Source organism: Squalius cephalus (genome assembly GCF_949319135.1).
Source record: "Squalius cephalus genome assembly, chromosome: 7".
NCBI classification, from domain to species: Eukaryota; Metazoa; Chordata; class Actinopteri; order Cypriniformes; family Leuciscidae; genus Squalius; species Squalius cephalus.
Window position 1 is genome coordinate 5815555 of NC_137128.1, and position 14767 is coordinate 5830321.

Sequence of the window (14767 nt, forward strand, 5' to 3'; positions counted from 1 at the left end):
CAAGGTTACACTTGATTTGGTAACACTTTATTTTACAGTGTCCGTTACACTGTAATAACTATAAATTATGCATAATTACAAGCAACTAAACCAAACCATAACCTTAAGTAAGTAAGTAGCCTATATGAAGTTAATTAATATTACTCAGTATTTAAATGTATAATTTTAAGGTGTTCATGCTACAGTGTAATTATTCAATTAAGTATGTTATGGCTTGCAATTATGCAACATTTGTTTATTACAATAGTTGCTACATGTAACTGTGTGTCATATCTTAATGTATATTTTATTAAGTTAAGTTAATTTAACGGTCACCCGCCACAACTGTCACAAAAATCTGAACAAGTTATGTTCCAAATTTTAGGTTGATATCAAAAAAAAAAAAAAAGAGCTTTTGGTAAGATTTTATTTGGGCGCAGTACCAGACTTCTTCACTAGATGGACAGCCAAGCTTCCTTACTGTGCGTTCACACCGCCGCCGACTTGAGCTTCCAAAGTTACCGGAAGTCATTCATTTTCAATGGAAGCTGGCTTCTCTCAGCTGCAAGGAGCGTCAAATTCCTCGGCGTCGCGTTTTGGGCGTTTTGAGCGTCAATCTGAAAGTTGAGAGAAGCTCAACTTTATGGTAATGAGCTATGACGCGGTTCAGCGGCAAGCAGCGGCAAAACGCCAGCAACCAATCGGAATAGACGTCCTTCGCGCTGGCTGATTCCGGAGAAACATACGATGTAAACTTTCGTTCCTACCAAAACATTAGTTCCGAGAAAAAATTATTAATTGCAGAGTTTAACCATCATAGAGTGAAAGTGTATCATTTGCATGTGTTTTAAAGTCCTGTCAGCTTGACAGGGCATAAGAACGAGCAGAGAGAGAGAGAGTCCCGGCCGCGCGCGCGCTTACTCACCCGAGCGCTGTCTTGAATGCAGCTCTCTCTCTCCCTCGCGCATATTAATCAAAATCAATTGATACGATGGTGTCGAAAAAAAAACTCTCCAGTGATGAAATGTTTTCTGTGTTGACAAATCTTGCGGATATCCTAAATTGCCGAATGCATTGCTTGTTTTTTCTGTTTACATTTCATGGTGTGACACCTTTCTTCTCCCATGATCGAACACAGAATGCTGCTATGTCAGAGCGGCCAAAGCGTCAACAAGCTTCCTCGTACTTTTTGACAAGCGTCTTTGACTGGGCGGCCAGAGCTTCTTTGCAGCTCAAGTCGGCGGCGGTGTGAACGCACAGTTACTGACCATATAAAGGCGCCTCCATTTTCATATATGTTTTGAGTGATCATCTGAACCATGTATTTCTATAATTTTCATACAATTTATGAAGTATACATCCTATTCAGAAATAGTATGGGTGGTTTGGCAGTATTTGATTTGATTTAAACCTTTTAAACACGTAAAAAGAGCACATATGTGCGTTATAGCTCGTTGCCGCATCACAAATCGAGAATCCATAATATTTTTCTTTATATTCAAAATATTTTCAAACCTTTTTTTTCTCATAAAATTGAATTGGTGTTATCTTTTGAACTCTTGGCATGAAAACAAACTGAGGGTTCTACCAATCTTTCATGATTTTTCATGTTTTTTGCTTTTGCTATGTTTTTTGTTTTTTTCAAAATAAAGGCCTAAACACGAACATGAAATATTCTTGTTGCAAATTGATAAATTACTGCTCCTCTGTAATTTATTTGAAAAAAAAATAGCCACCAAATATGAAAACTAGAGATTGTAAGCTTTCAAATGATATATAGTTTGTCAATATTACTTTAGGTTTTTACTAAGATATTATTGTTCTAAATATATATGGGCAAGGTGTGACGGTGACACTTAAGGGGTTAAGCAGAGTACTTGAGCATATTATGCAACCTTGGCGCAAAAGTTCAGATATCATATACTGGCCCGGATCTACCATACAGGCAATCTGGGCCCTTGTGATGGGAGTTTTTTTTGTTTTTTTTTGTGCTACATAAAAATAGTATACACAAGGCTTGGCCTCGATCTTGATAATTATCCAATCAGAATAAAAAAAAAGTTGTTTACAAAAAAATAAGTACTGTGATGTTCTGTTTTATATGTCAGTTGTAATTAATAATACATAATAATACATAAAAAAAAAAAAAAAAAAACAACAACAAAAAAAAAAAAACCACCGTTATGAATGTACGCACAGCTGTGCACATTTTAGGCTACTTTCGCTTTTGAAGTATCAGCAATTTGGATGCGGCAATTGCTTGAATGGTGAGTTCATTATTATTCCTAATGAAAAACACAACAACAAAAAAGTACAAAGACAAACTCGCTTAAATAGGTGCTTTTACATTTCGCTATGAAAATAAGTCTTCCTCATATGGCACAATGTCGAAATGTCATGGCTCCAGTCAGACAGAAGCTGACCAGAGGACAATGGCTCCCCCTTCTGGGTCAGGGTTCATCCCAGTTTTTTTTTTTTTTTTACTTCATCTCATTAGGCTGTGTACATAATAACTGTAATAATACTTACAGAATAATTATGTCCTATTCATTTCTGGCTTAGTCCTCATTACAGTTCAAAACTGTAATTAAATGTTTTTTTCAATAAATAAAACATTTTAAACTGGTTAATCCAAGTAGCAAGGCCACTCTGCTACTAAAACCTGATTTGTATACCTTTTAAGTCCCCCTGTGCTGAAAATCAAGTTTTTATTGGAAATGTAATGGCAGGGTCATTGGAAGATGGCGCTGTTGTCTTTGGCTTGCCGTCTGTCTCTCTGGATTTCTTTCTGCTTGTCTGCACACAGTCATATATTTCCTTTTCTTAATAAATCAAAGTGTTGCCTACCATGTCACCACATCGCCTATGTATGACCGCCAGACGTTGCTTAACATTAGAACAACAATGGAGTTCTGCTGTAACAAAGATGTGCCGGCCACGTGCTCCAGCTTTCCGCCTCCTCCTTTCCCGATGACTCTACCTGTGTGGTTGTGCCGTGTGCCGTGGGCACTGGCTTGGAGGAGAGGAAAAGGGGGCGGTATGACCGTCAGGCTGAAATTGCGCCTGGTGCCTGGACTGGTTGGTCGGCCTCGCCAGGACGCTCGTGTACATGAGGAGGATCGTCATTGCTTTTACATTGCGAGGCGTTCTCGGGAGACACCTTATCAATGGTTCTGTGATCTAACGGGACTCGTCAGTGCAGCCTCTGCGGCGGCGCGTCCCTTACTTACGTGGATCAGCGGCACCTTCGCTCATTGGAATGGGCACTTCAGCATCGCAGCCGGTCAGTGATTCTGTATCAATTAGGATGGCCTTAGTAAATTCCAGATCGTTGAGCAATAGTATCCTTGTAAAATTCCAGTCTGGTTTTAGCATTAACCACAGAACTGAATCTGCTTTATTAAGAGTTTTGAATTATATTTTGTTATCTCTTGGTTCCAGGGACTCATTTTAATGCTTTTAGATCTGAGTGCAGCATTTGACACTGTTGACTATAAAATTCTATTGTCTATACACCTTGGAAAGTTTGTGGGCATCCGAGGAAGTGCTCTCAGCTGGTTTAAATCTTATCTTACAAACAGAACCTTTTCAGTTGGCATTGGAGGCTCTGTTTCGTCTGTAGCTCCTCTTACCTGTGGCCTTCCACAAAGCTCCATTTTGGCCCCAACTCTGTTTTCACTATACATGTTACCGCTAGGATCCATCTTTAGGAGGCACGGAGTGTCTTTTCACTTGTATGCTGACGATACGCAAATCTATCTGCCTTTCAAGTGCACAGACACAAAAGGCCTAGAAACCCTATTTGCTTGTTTAAACAACATAAAATCCTGGATGTCCTCATTTTTTACATTTAAATGCGAGCAAAACTGAGGCTATTGTGTTCGGGCCCTCTGTAGGAAATTGAAAAAACACTTTTAATGTTGCAAACCTGTACACCTACATCAAACCCACAGTTAAAAGTCTGGGAGTTACTTTGGATTCCTCCCTTAAGCTGGATAATCACATAAACACAGTAGTTAAATCGAGCTTTTTTCACCTGAAGCTTTTATCTAGAGTACAAACTACCTTGTAATCAATCAGATCAACGTGTGATCGTCAACCAGTGGATCTCTGAGCTGAGTGAGTGAGTGGAGGCGGGGCTCATTTGCATATTCTAATAGAAACACGTATGAGGCAAGGGTGTCAAGTTGCATTCAAGATATTTTAAGGCATGAAGACATTTTTTATCAAGGAAAAAACATTTAAATATGTAATTTTTGTGATCAAAGATGAATTTTAAGGGATAAAACTATTGACTACCAGGGATTTAAACATAATACTGACATCCGCATAATAACACAGATGGTAAAGAGAAAAAACACATGATGAATTAAAGTTCTTCACAAGCAGCTTTTCCACAAGCTGAGGGAAAAACTGATAAATAGAAGGATATACAGTATAGAAATAATACAAAACACCATCATGGTGACACGCATGACACTAAAACAATGCTTTAACAACATAAGATGTAACATAAATCCCTAATGTATAAATAACTAAGTAAAAAACAAGTAATACAATTTAAAACCATCAAATGCGAGTTGCCACACAATGAATTCTGGGAATGTCAGTTTACAAATTTTCAAAATTTTACAAATATTAAATGCATAATATGTAGGGCTGTCAATAGATTAAAGTGTTTTAAATCACGATTAAATGCATACTTATCGTGAACTCGTTTCAGACATGTCAAGTTGCAATACTGAACAGGACCACACGAAGATGCTTAAAAACACCTAAACCAACCACCTTGACCTGCCTGCATATACCTATACAGTACACTTATCCATTCAGAATTACTAAACACAGCAACATACACCTGACAGATAAAAACACTATCCTGAATGTGTGTGGGAACGATGTGAATGCACTGAAATGTGTCTGTTCATAAAAATTCAATTAAATTTAGTTCACATTTATTTGTACAGCACTTTTCACAATACATATAATTTCAAAGCAGCTTTAGAGGAAATGCATGCGTCTACATTACAATTAACAGTGATCTGTTATCAGAGGTGACTGTGTCCAAGTTATGTTTTACAGAAATGTACATATACAAATCACGCTATTAGTTAATGCATTGATTTAAAAACACAATGTGCATCAGTGCATCTATAGAGCAACCCACACTTTGGTGATCCCCTACATCTGACGATGCCACAAGATGTTCAGTGTAGGGCTGCATGATTAATCGCAATGAAACCGCACGTGATTTGGCAAAGGATGTGATTATTTTATGCGCAGCTGGTCAGTGCAGCGGCTGATCGTAGTAAATGCTGCTCCATCTGAATGCCAGAGGGTGTCACACACACACACACTCCAAATATGCCCCACCGCAGAAGTACAAGATAACACATCATTCCAGGAAATCCCTATGGGCATCATACTATCTTTAGCTGAATAAACTGAAGATTGAAACGCTTTGATTGATTAAACATGACTAATAAACACACGACTGCCTTATTCTGTGTAAGAAGCCGTGTTGGGAACGTTACTTTAAAAAAGTAATTAGTTATAGTTACTCACTACTTGTTCCAAAAAGTAACTGAGTTAGTAACTGAATTACTCTATAATAAAAGTAACTCGTTACCAGGGAAAGTAACTATTTGCGTTACTGTTAAAAAAAAGTTGCTACAGTATATGTCAAAGAATTTGGAAACACTTTGCAGTTTGAATGTCCTGTATAAACAAAATTACTGAGTATGTTTTTATGTTTTCACTGTTCGATCGAAAACATAAAAACATGTGAGGAAGATTATTCACAAGTGGAAAACATTCAAGGCAGTTGCCAATCTCCCCATAAGTGGACGTCCCAGCAAATTCACCCCAAGGTTTAATCACAAAACCCCCAAGAGATACACCTCAGACTCTACAGGCCTCAGTTAACATGTTAAATGTTAAAGTTCATACAATTAAATAAAGACGGGACAAGTATGTCATGTTTAGAAGGGATGACCAGAGAAAGTTTCTTCTCTCTGACAAGAACATGGCAGCACGGCTTAAGTTTGCAAAGTTGCATCCGAACAAACCTCAAGACTTCTGGAACAATATCCTTTGGACAGACGAGACCAAAGTGGAGATGTTTGGCCATAATGTGCAGAAAAACAAACACAGCATTTCAGCACAAACACCTCATACCAACGGTCAAGCATGGTGGTGGAGGGCTGATGATTTGGGCTTGGTTTGTAGCCACTGAACCTGGGCAACTTTGGTCATTGAGTCGACCATGAACTCCTCTGTAAACCAAAGCATTCTAGAGTCAAATGTGAGGCCGTCTGTACGACAGCTAAAGCTTGGCTTAAACTTGGTTATTCAACAGGACAAGGATCCCAAGCACACCAGCAAATCTACACCAGAATGGCTGAAAAAGAAAAGAGTCCAGGTGTTGCACTGACCCAGTCAAAGTCCAGACCTCAACCCGACTGAAATCAGTGTTGGGACCTTAAGAGAGCTGTGCATAAACAAATGCCCGCAATAAAACCAATTGATGTGATCGGCGCTCTTCTTCTCTTCCTGACACTCAGTCATCGTGCTCTGCCATCCTGTTATGGCGAGACAATATCGGTGACATTTGTGTACAAGTTATTGTCTAATTAGCCTAATTTACATAGAAAAATTGTGTTTTTGTGCTGAAAGGAATAATTGATTCAATTTAAATACTCATGGTGTAGCAGTGTTTCTGAAGGGATATAGGCTAACTCGGGGTGATGTGATCATGTGATGACAAATTTGGACCTTAATCATAATTATGCCTTTCACACACCGACACAAGAAAAGACAGAAAAATAATAATGTGACAATGGCAAATATCCTCTTCAGATGAGCTTCAATCAAATCTCAGGAAGATATTTCACAAAGACATTAAAAGCATCATCATTAGACCAAAACATCCAGTTCCCCGAAACACAGATGAAACTCAGCTGAAGTTCATTGTAGAGTTAATGTAGTGATTGTGTTAACCTGCTCTCTTCACTGAGAAAACAATTCAATGATAATTGGATGAGAGGAAGACATACAGTAAAGTCCAGTCACCGAGATCTTCGGTTTTGATGATAATGTCTCTGTAGTGGCTCCATATTCATCATCATTTAAAAGCTGTCAGTAAAATAAAACACACACAGTAACATATGCATTACTGCTGACACATCTGTTCAGAGGATTGAATAGTTCAAATTATATTATTATATTATATATGAAATGAATCAATACTTACAATAGTGTCTCCAGTTTATAATGTGGATTATCTTTCAAACCAGAGAGACGCTTCACACTTGCTTTTTTTAGATTATTCCCAATCAGATCCAGTTCTCTGAGGTGTGAGTTTGATCCCAGAGCTGAAGCCAGAACAGCACAACCTCTAGCTGTGATATTACAATCACTCAACCTGCAGAAAACAATGAAACACTCTTCACTCTCAGTTAAATTTACAAAATGTGCAGAGCGGTGGGTCCCCAAGACTGGAGTTGAGAATCACTGACCCCTGATGACTGCCGTGGAATATGATATAATGCTTAGTTTTATAATCAGAGCTCTGTAATTTTAAAACATACAATGCAACACAATACAGTGATGATTGAGAGATGAACAAATAAACCTTCCTCAAAAGCCTGATGATCATATTTGTGTAGCAAAACAGCTCAAATGAGGGGAATGTATAATTAGTAATCATTAATTAATCATACTAGTTATGAGCCATATTACTTACACCTTTTAAATCACCCAAAAGGGTAATACAAAGCCCATATATTTGTATCTCTATATATAAATAATTAACCACAACGAATTACAATTAATTATGAATATACAGATGGGCTATATATCAAATTGTGAATTCCTACAAAATTAATGTCACATCGAATAATTTGTTTGTCCGCCAAACGAATTATGCGATTTGCTTATCGACTCTCAAGGAGGATTCTTCTTAGAAACTCTCAAGAAAGGCTATTCCTCTGGCCATAAGGAATAACTTTCTTGTTTTACAAGATTATTAACTTGTAGGCTGATCACACTTTATAAAGCTTGTAGCTAAGATCACACATTTAAGAGGCTTTATTCCATGAGCAGCAAACAGAGACAATCAAGTGTATAATGGGTTTTTAATAAATGAAACTATAAACATACAACTACATTTAACGAAGAATATATACATGAACAGTAACGAAAGTAAATAAAGACAGGAAGAGCAGATCACAGAATGGCAAAAATGTCACAAACAGTTAACCTTTGAGAACCAGAAAAGAAATCAAATCACCTTAAGCAGGGCAGACAACCTAACACATTTAAATCTTGGTAAAAAGAATACTTGCATTGATCTTTTGTTGCTGAGCAGGAATGCGTGTGTGTGAGTGTCCGTTCTCGGCGTTAGTTGGACACGTTATTTCGGTTCTTCTGGAGCTTGTGTAGTTCGCGGGAAGTTCAGACAGTTCACTTGTAAGAGTTGCCAGAAAAATTCAGTTTAAGTCGTTTCGCTCGTAGGTAGAAATGTATGAACTCGAGACTAAAACAAGGCAAGAAGCTGGAGATACGACTAATGCAAAAACTAAGAAGCAAAGTAAAACACAAAACAAAACGGAGTGAAGACAAGACAAAACCAAACAAGAAGTCGTAAAAATAGAGAGCACGATGGCGTGTGCGTCCTTCTTTAAGTAGTTCGAAGCCCACTCCTTTTTTGGGTAGTTAGACCAATCGGATCAAGACATTCTATGCGGGAAAGAGTTTCTTTGTCTCAGCTCGATAGCTTATTTTGCATGGTTTATGACGGTGTCAAGATTTTGTCATTTCTACTCCAAATGATGGTAAACACAGTATAATACATTTTATCATAACCTACTACATATATTTAGCTTAGGCACACCGAGAGGTTTAATTTGGTACCAAGATTGCTATATCTGGAAGATACAAACATAGAGATACAGTGAGGAAAATAAGTATTTGAACACCCTGCTATTTTGCAAGTTCTCCCACTTGGAAATCATGGAGGGGTCTGAAATTGTCATCGTAGGTGCATGCCCACTGTGAGAGACATAATCTAAAAAGAAAAATCCAGAAATCACAATATATGATTTTTTAACTATTTATTTGTATGATACAGCTGCAAATAAGTATTTGAACACCTGTCTATCAGCTAGAATTCTGACCCTCAAAGACCTGTTAGTCTGCCTTTAAAATGTCCACCTCCACTCCATTTATTATCCTAAATTAGATGCACATGTTTGAGGTCGTTAGCTGCATAAAGACACCTGTTCACCCCATACAATCAGTAAGAATCCAACTACTACATGGCCAAGACCAAAGAGCTGTCCAAAGACACTAGAGACAAAATTGTACACCTCCGCAAGGCTGGAAAGGGCTACGGGGAAATTGCCAAGCAGCTTGGTGAAAAAAGGTCCACTGTTGGAGCAATCATTAGAAAATGGAAGAAGCTAAACATGACTGTCAATCTCCCTCGGACTGGGGCTCCATGCAAGATCTCACCTCGTGGGGTCTCAATGATCCTAAGAAAGGTGAGAAATCAGCCCAGAACTACACGGGAGGAGCTGGTCAATGACCTGAAAAGAGCTGGGACCACCGTTTCTAAGGTTACTGTTGGTAATACACTAATGGTGTGTTCACACCAAACGCGATCAGGGATTAAAGTTCTCCGTCGCTACGACGGATTTCCGTTAATTGCAGCAAGTCTATGACGGATTTCCGTCAATTGCAGGGTTCCAGTCTGTCCTTAATGTCTTAAATTCACTTTTCATAATTTTAAGGCCGTAAATAGGCTTTCATTTCTCAAATAGTGTAATAATGTCTTAATTTTAGTTTGAATAGGTCTTAAATTAAAGAAAGACGAGGTGTATTCACCCTGCTGAGGGGGATGTGATCAAAGCCTGGAGTGGAGCAAAAGCACGTTCCTCTCTCCACTCTAAGCACTCTGTAATCACTTCGCTCATGGTCCACTCCGGGTTTTCAATTACCGCTCACGGAAAGTGCGTGTCAGGCTACAGCTGAGCACTGAGGTAGATATTTCAGTTACCATGGACACACTTATAATGCAGGTAGGGCTGGGCAATATATCGATATAAAAAATATATCGATATATTTTTTAAATGCGATATGGAATTAGACCATATCGCATATATCGATATAGTTCAAATTTGCGCTGTGATCCTTGCTCCCCGCGCCCCCGCTCCTCCTTTTCCACTCTGCGTGCGCGTTTAGAGCGTTATGTTATGAGAGGCGAATCATTACGGTTACTTCAGAAAACCCAGCACAATAGGAACTACCAGGCAGTGACATAAGTGTAACGTTACGCTGAAATTAAGTTTTTCACCTCAGAAAAACGGACTTTCTTGTCCTGTCAGCCGTTATACTGTAACCGGAGCGCACACTCTTCAATTGCACGCGCAAATGCATCGCGCTGTGTATCGCCTCACTGTATATAAAGTGCAAAAGAAACTACGAGCATGCAACGCCGTTACGTTGTAAATTACACGAAATAAAAGTAATGCAGGGATGATTTTCATTCTATTCACCAGGAGCAGTTTCCATGTTTCATTAACAGTTATCGTTAATATTGTGTATTCACCATGGTAACTGTCGTTTCCATATTAACCCCAAAATGCCACTATTTTTCTTTGTGTTATTTTTTATATTTTTAAATTACTGTAGGCTCATACCAACATTGTATTAACAAAAACTAGTTTGGGACTGCTATTTAATAGCTTTAGCATAGGCCTAATGTTTATTTATTAGTACTAGTCTTTACTATTAGTCATATTCTTACAATTTATGTTAAGTAAAGGGGAAAAGTACTTGTGTGTGTTAACAAATTTTGTGTAAACGTGTTATAATTTGCCTATATATATATATATATATATATATGTGTGTGTGTATGTATATGTGTTACATATACATATATGTATATGTGTATATATATATGTGTGTGTATATATATATGTGTGTGTATATATATATGTGTGTGTATATATATATGTGTGTGTATATATATATATATATATATATATATATATATATATATATATATATATATATATATATATATATAGGCATGTATATATATACAAATATAGGTGTAAAAAATAAATGGAGATGGGCTTGGCATAGAGAAATCAGCCAGGTACGTGTCTTTGCACAGTATGTCACAGGAGACTTCAATATGGCAATAATGGCAAAAAAGTGCTAGGTCGCTATTAAAATAGCTTTTAAAATACGCCTACTGACAATATTAAAGCGGCTTAAAACGCCTCCCCTTAAAACGCTATTTTCGCGCCGGGCGGCGCGAATGACGCAAATTGGGCGACGCGTTTGCCGCGAAAGCTCGATAATCGCGTCTTCCGCGCAAGTTGAAAAATTTCAACTCGAGCGAAAAATTCGCGTGAAGACGGTGAAATTCACCGAGTTGAGTGCGCCTCTGGATGGTGCTGTGAACCCAGACACATTGGCGTTTGGCTTTCCTCCGTATTTGGGACTTCCACAACAAGTACAGAGCAGCAATATCATTTATTTCAGACACGACGGAAAAATTATGGCAGAAAGAAATTGTGTTGTTGTTGATGATGATACACTCCTTTTCGCGGAATGTTTTTATTCGCGAGTGACGCGAAAAACAAGAAAAACATCCCACGAGTAATCTAGAGGGAGTAACGCGATGCAAATATACACTTCGCGTTTGGTGTGAACACACCATAAGACGTCATGGTTTGAAATCATGCATGGCACGGAAGGTTCCCCTGCTTAAACCAGCACATGTCAAGGCCCGCCTTAAGTTTGCCAATGACCATTTGGATGATCCAGAGGAGTCATGGGAGAAAGTCATGTGGTCAGATGAGACCAAAATGGAACTTTTTGGTCATAATTCCACTAAACGTGTTTGGAGGAAGAAGAATGATGAGTACCATCCCAAGAACACCATCCCTACTGTGAAGCATGGGGGTGGTAGCATCATGCTTTGGGGGTGTTTTTCTGCACATGGGACAGGGCGACTGCACTGTATTAAGGAGAGGATGACCGGGGCCATGTATTGCGAGATTTTGGGGAACAACCTCCTTCCCTCAGTTAGAGCATTGAAGATGGGTCGAGGCTGGGTCTTCCAACATGACAATGACCCGAAGCACACAGCCAGGATAACCAAGGAGTGGCTCTGTAAGAAGCATATCAAGGTTCTGGCGTGGCCTAGCCAGTCTCCAGACCTAAACCCAATAGAGAATCTTTGGAGGGAGCTCAAACTCCGTGTTTCTCAGCGACAGCCCAGAAACCTGACTGATCTAGAGAAGATCTGTGTGGAGGAGTGGGCCAAAATCCCTCCTGCAGTGTGTGCAAACCTGGTGAAAAACTACAGGAAACGTTTGACCTCTGTAATTGCAAACAAAGGCTACTGTACCAAATGTTAACTTTGATTTTCTCAGGTGTTCAAATACTTATTTGCAGCTGTATCATACAAATAAATAGTTAAAAAATCATACATTGTGATTTCTGGATTTTTTTTTTTAGATTATGTCTCTCACAGTGGACATGCACCTACGATGACAATTTCAGGCCCCTCCATGATTTCTAAGTGGGAGAACTTGCAAAATAGCAGGGTGTTCAAATAGTTATTTTCCTCACTGTACATCCTTATTCTCTAAAATAAGCACTTAGAGTTCAACTAACACAACTAGAGAAATCATAACTATGCCAATATAAGGGGGAAAACATGCATGCATACCGGAATATGTCATATACATTTCAGAATTATTTATATTCTGAGTTAGATATAAAGGACATTTGTGTGTGTGTGTGTGTAATGGCATCTCAGATGGCTTTTTCTGGCCACCTGGATCTCTTGCTTGCAGAGAGAGAGGGGTTTGAGTTGATTAAGATCTCTTTGAAGGTCCACCCAGCCACAACGTGTCAAAGGGGCAATTTGATTCAGACTCATCGGCGCTAAGCTGTGATTTACATTTCTGAGGTCGATGATTAAAAGCATTTCTGAATCTTAAAATTACAAGTCACCGTGAGTTGTCCATATGCTAAATTTGATACATTTGAACATAATTTTTCTATTAAAAAAATGTATGTATAATCATGTAAACCTAAGTTGTGTCAGTCCAGAAAATTAACATCTTTAAATATTACTAATAATAAAGTTCATTCTTATGTTTACGTAATACTAATCAGTAAAGATTTCACAGCAAAAAGACACGAGAACCACGAGCTGAAGGGACACGCTTTTACAATTATACTAAAAGGCCTTTTAAATTAATCTTGTTTCAATTAAAGGGGGGGTGAAATGCTCATTTTCACTCAATCTCCTGTTAATCTTGAGTACCTATAGAGTAGTATTGCATATCCTTCATATCTCCAAAACGTCTTTAGTTTTATTATATTTATAAGTTAAAGATTGGCTGTACCGAGTCTTTCCGGAAAAAACCGAGCGGCTGGGGGCGGGCCGTGTGGGCGGTGTGCTATAGCTGTGCTAACTGATCTAACAACAACACAGAGAGACATTTGAAGTAGTTTACTCACCGTGACTGCTCGATCCTTAAGCATTAGACGATCTGCAAATAAGTCGATCTGGGCTTTGTTTATAAAACAATCATCGTCGAAATGCAGGGAACAAAGAGTCGTGCACAACCTCCGTTGATGCTTCGAAAAAACAAACTCCATCCACTATTCCCTTAACGCTGGGTTCTTTGGGAATCTGTGCAGGGTTGTCTTGCCCTGCCAACCAAAAACCCACTTCTTTGGTGACATTGACTTCCCTAAAAGCCGAGCATAGCGCTTTGAGGTAACGTACTGCTTTCGCTCTCTTCTCTCTCTGGTCTGCGAGTGCGCGCGCGGCCGCGGAGAAGTGCCCTTAGGACCCATATAAGGAAATTCCGCTCTATCTTACGTAAGACAGAGCCATACTCGAAAAAAACTTTCCGAAACTTGTGACAAACCGGAAGGAGTATTTTTGGAACAAAAATACTCCTTCAAATGTACAACTTAACTTTTGAAACTTTGTCCATGTTTAGCATGGGAATCCAACTCTTTAACAGTGTAAAAAAACTCAGTATGCATGAAACAGCAATTCACCCCCCCTTTAAGATTAATGAATGAACTTACCACAGTTTCTCCAGTTTACAGTGAGGATCCTTCAGTTGATCAGAGAGCAGCTTCAGACCTTCATCTCCTATTTTATTCTTAGACAGATCCAGTTCTCTGAGGTGTGAGTTTGATCTCAGAGCTGAAGTCAGAGCAGCAAAACCTTCAGCTGTGATATTACACACACTCAACCTGCAGAAAACAATGACACACTCTTCACTCTCAGTTCAGCAGGAACTACACAACCACAGAGATATGTTGATATTAAATAATAAATCTGTGTGGGTTTAATGTTTTTGTTACTTTGTTTACTTTTGCTTTATTATGTGTTAATGTAAATCACTATGATTTAAATAAAATACAGAGAATAATCCCTTAAAATAATATGATACTTGTCTCTGTTAAGATTAATATATGATCTTACCTCAGTTTCTCCAGTTTACAGTGAGGATCCTTCAGTCCATCAGAGAGCAGCGTCAGACCTTCATCTCTTATTACATTCCCAGTCAGATTCAGTTCTCTGAGGGGTGAGTTTGATCCCAGAGCTGAAGTCAGAACAGCACAACCTTCAGATGTGATAATACACCCATTCAACCTGCAGAAAACAATGACAACACTCTTCACTCTCAGTTCAACTTACAAGATGTGCAGATCGGTGGGTCCCCAAGACTGGAGTTGA

General features: G+C 38.7%; 1 protein-coding gene across 1 annotated transcript in view; it reads right to left on the bottom strand.

Annotated features, from left to right (window-relative positions):
- Positions 1-4914: 4914 nt before the first annotated feature.
- The window catches only part of LOC307161781 (NACHT, LRR and PYD domains-containing protein 12-like), a gene marked incomplete at its 5' end in the record, with an annotated part of 73276 nt that continues 63423 nt past the window's right edge, over positions 4915-14767 (bottom strand). The window contains 4 exons of the mRNA XM_079876725.1: positions 4915-7113; positions 7232-7402; positions 14110-14280; positions 14513-14683. Of these exons, the coding sequence (XP_079732851.1) occupies positions 7107-7113; positions 7232-7402; positions 14110-14280; positions 14513-14683 (520 nt within the window). The 3' untranslated portion in view covers positions 4915-7106. The remainder of the gene's footprint in view (positions 7114-7231; positions 7403-14109; positions 14281-14512; positions 14684-14767) is intronic.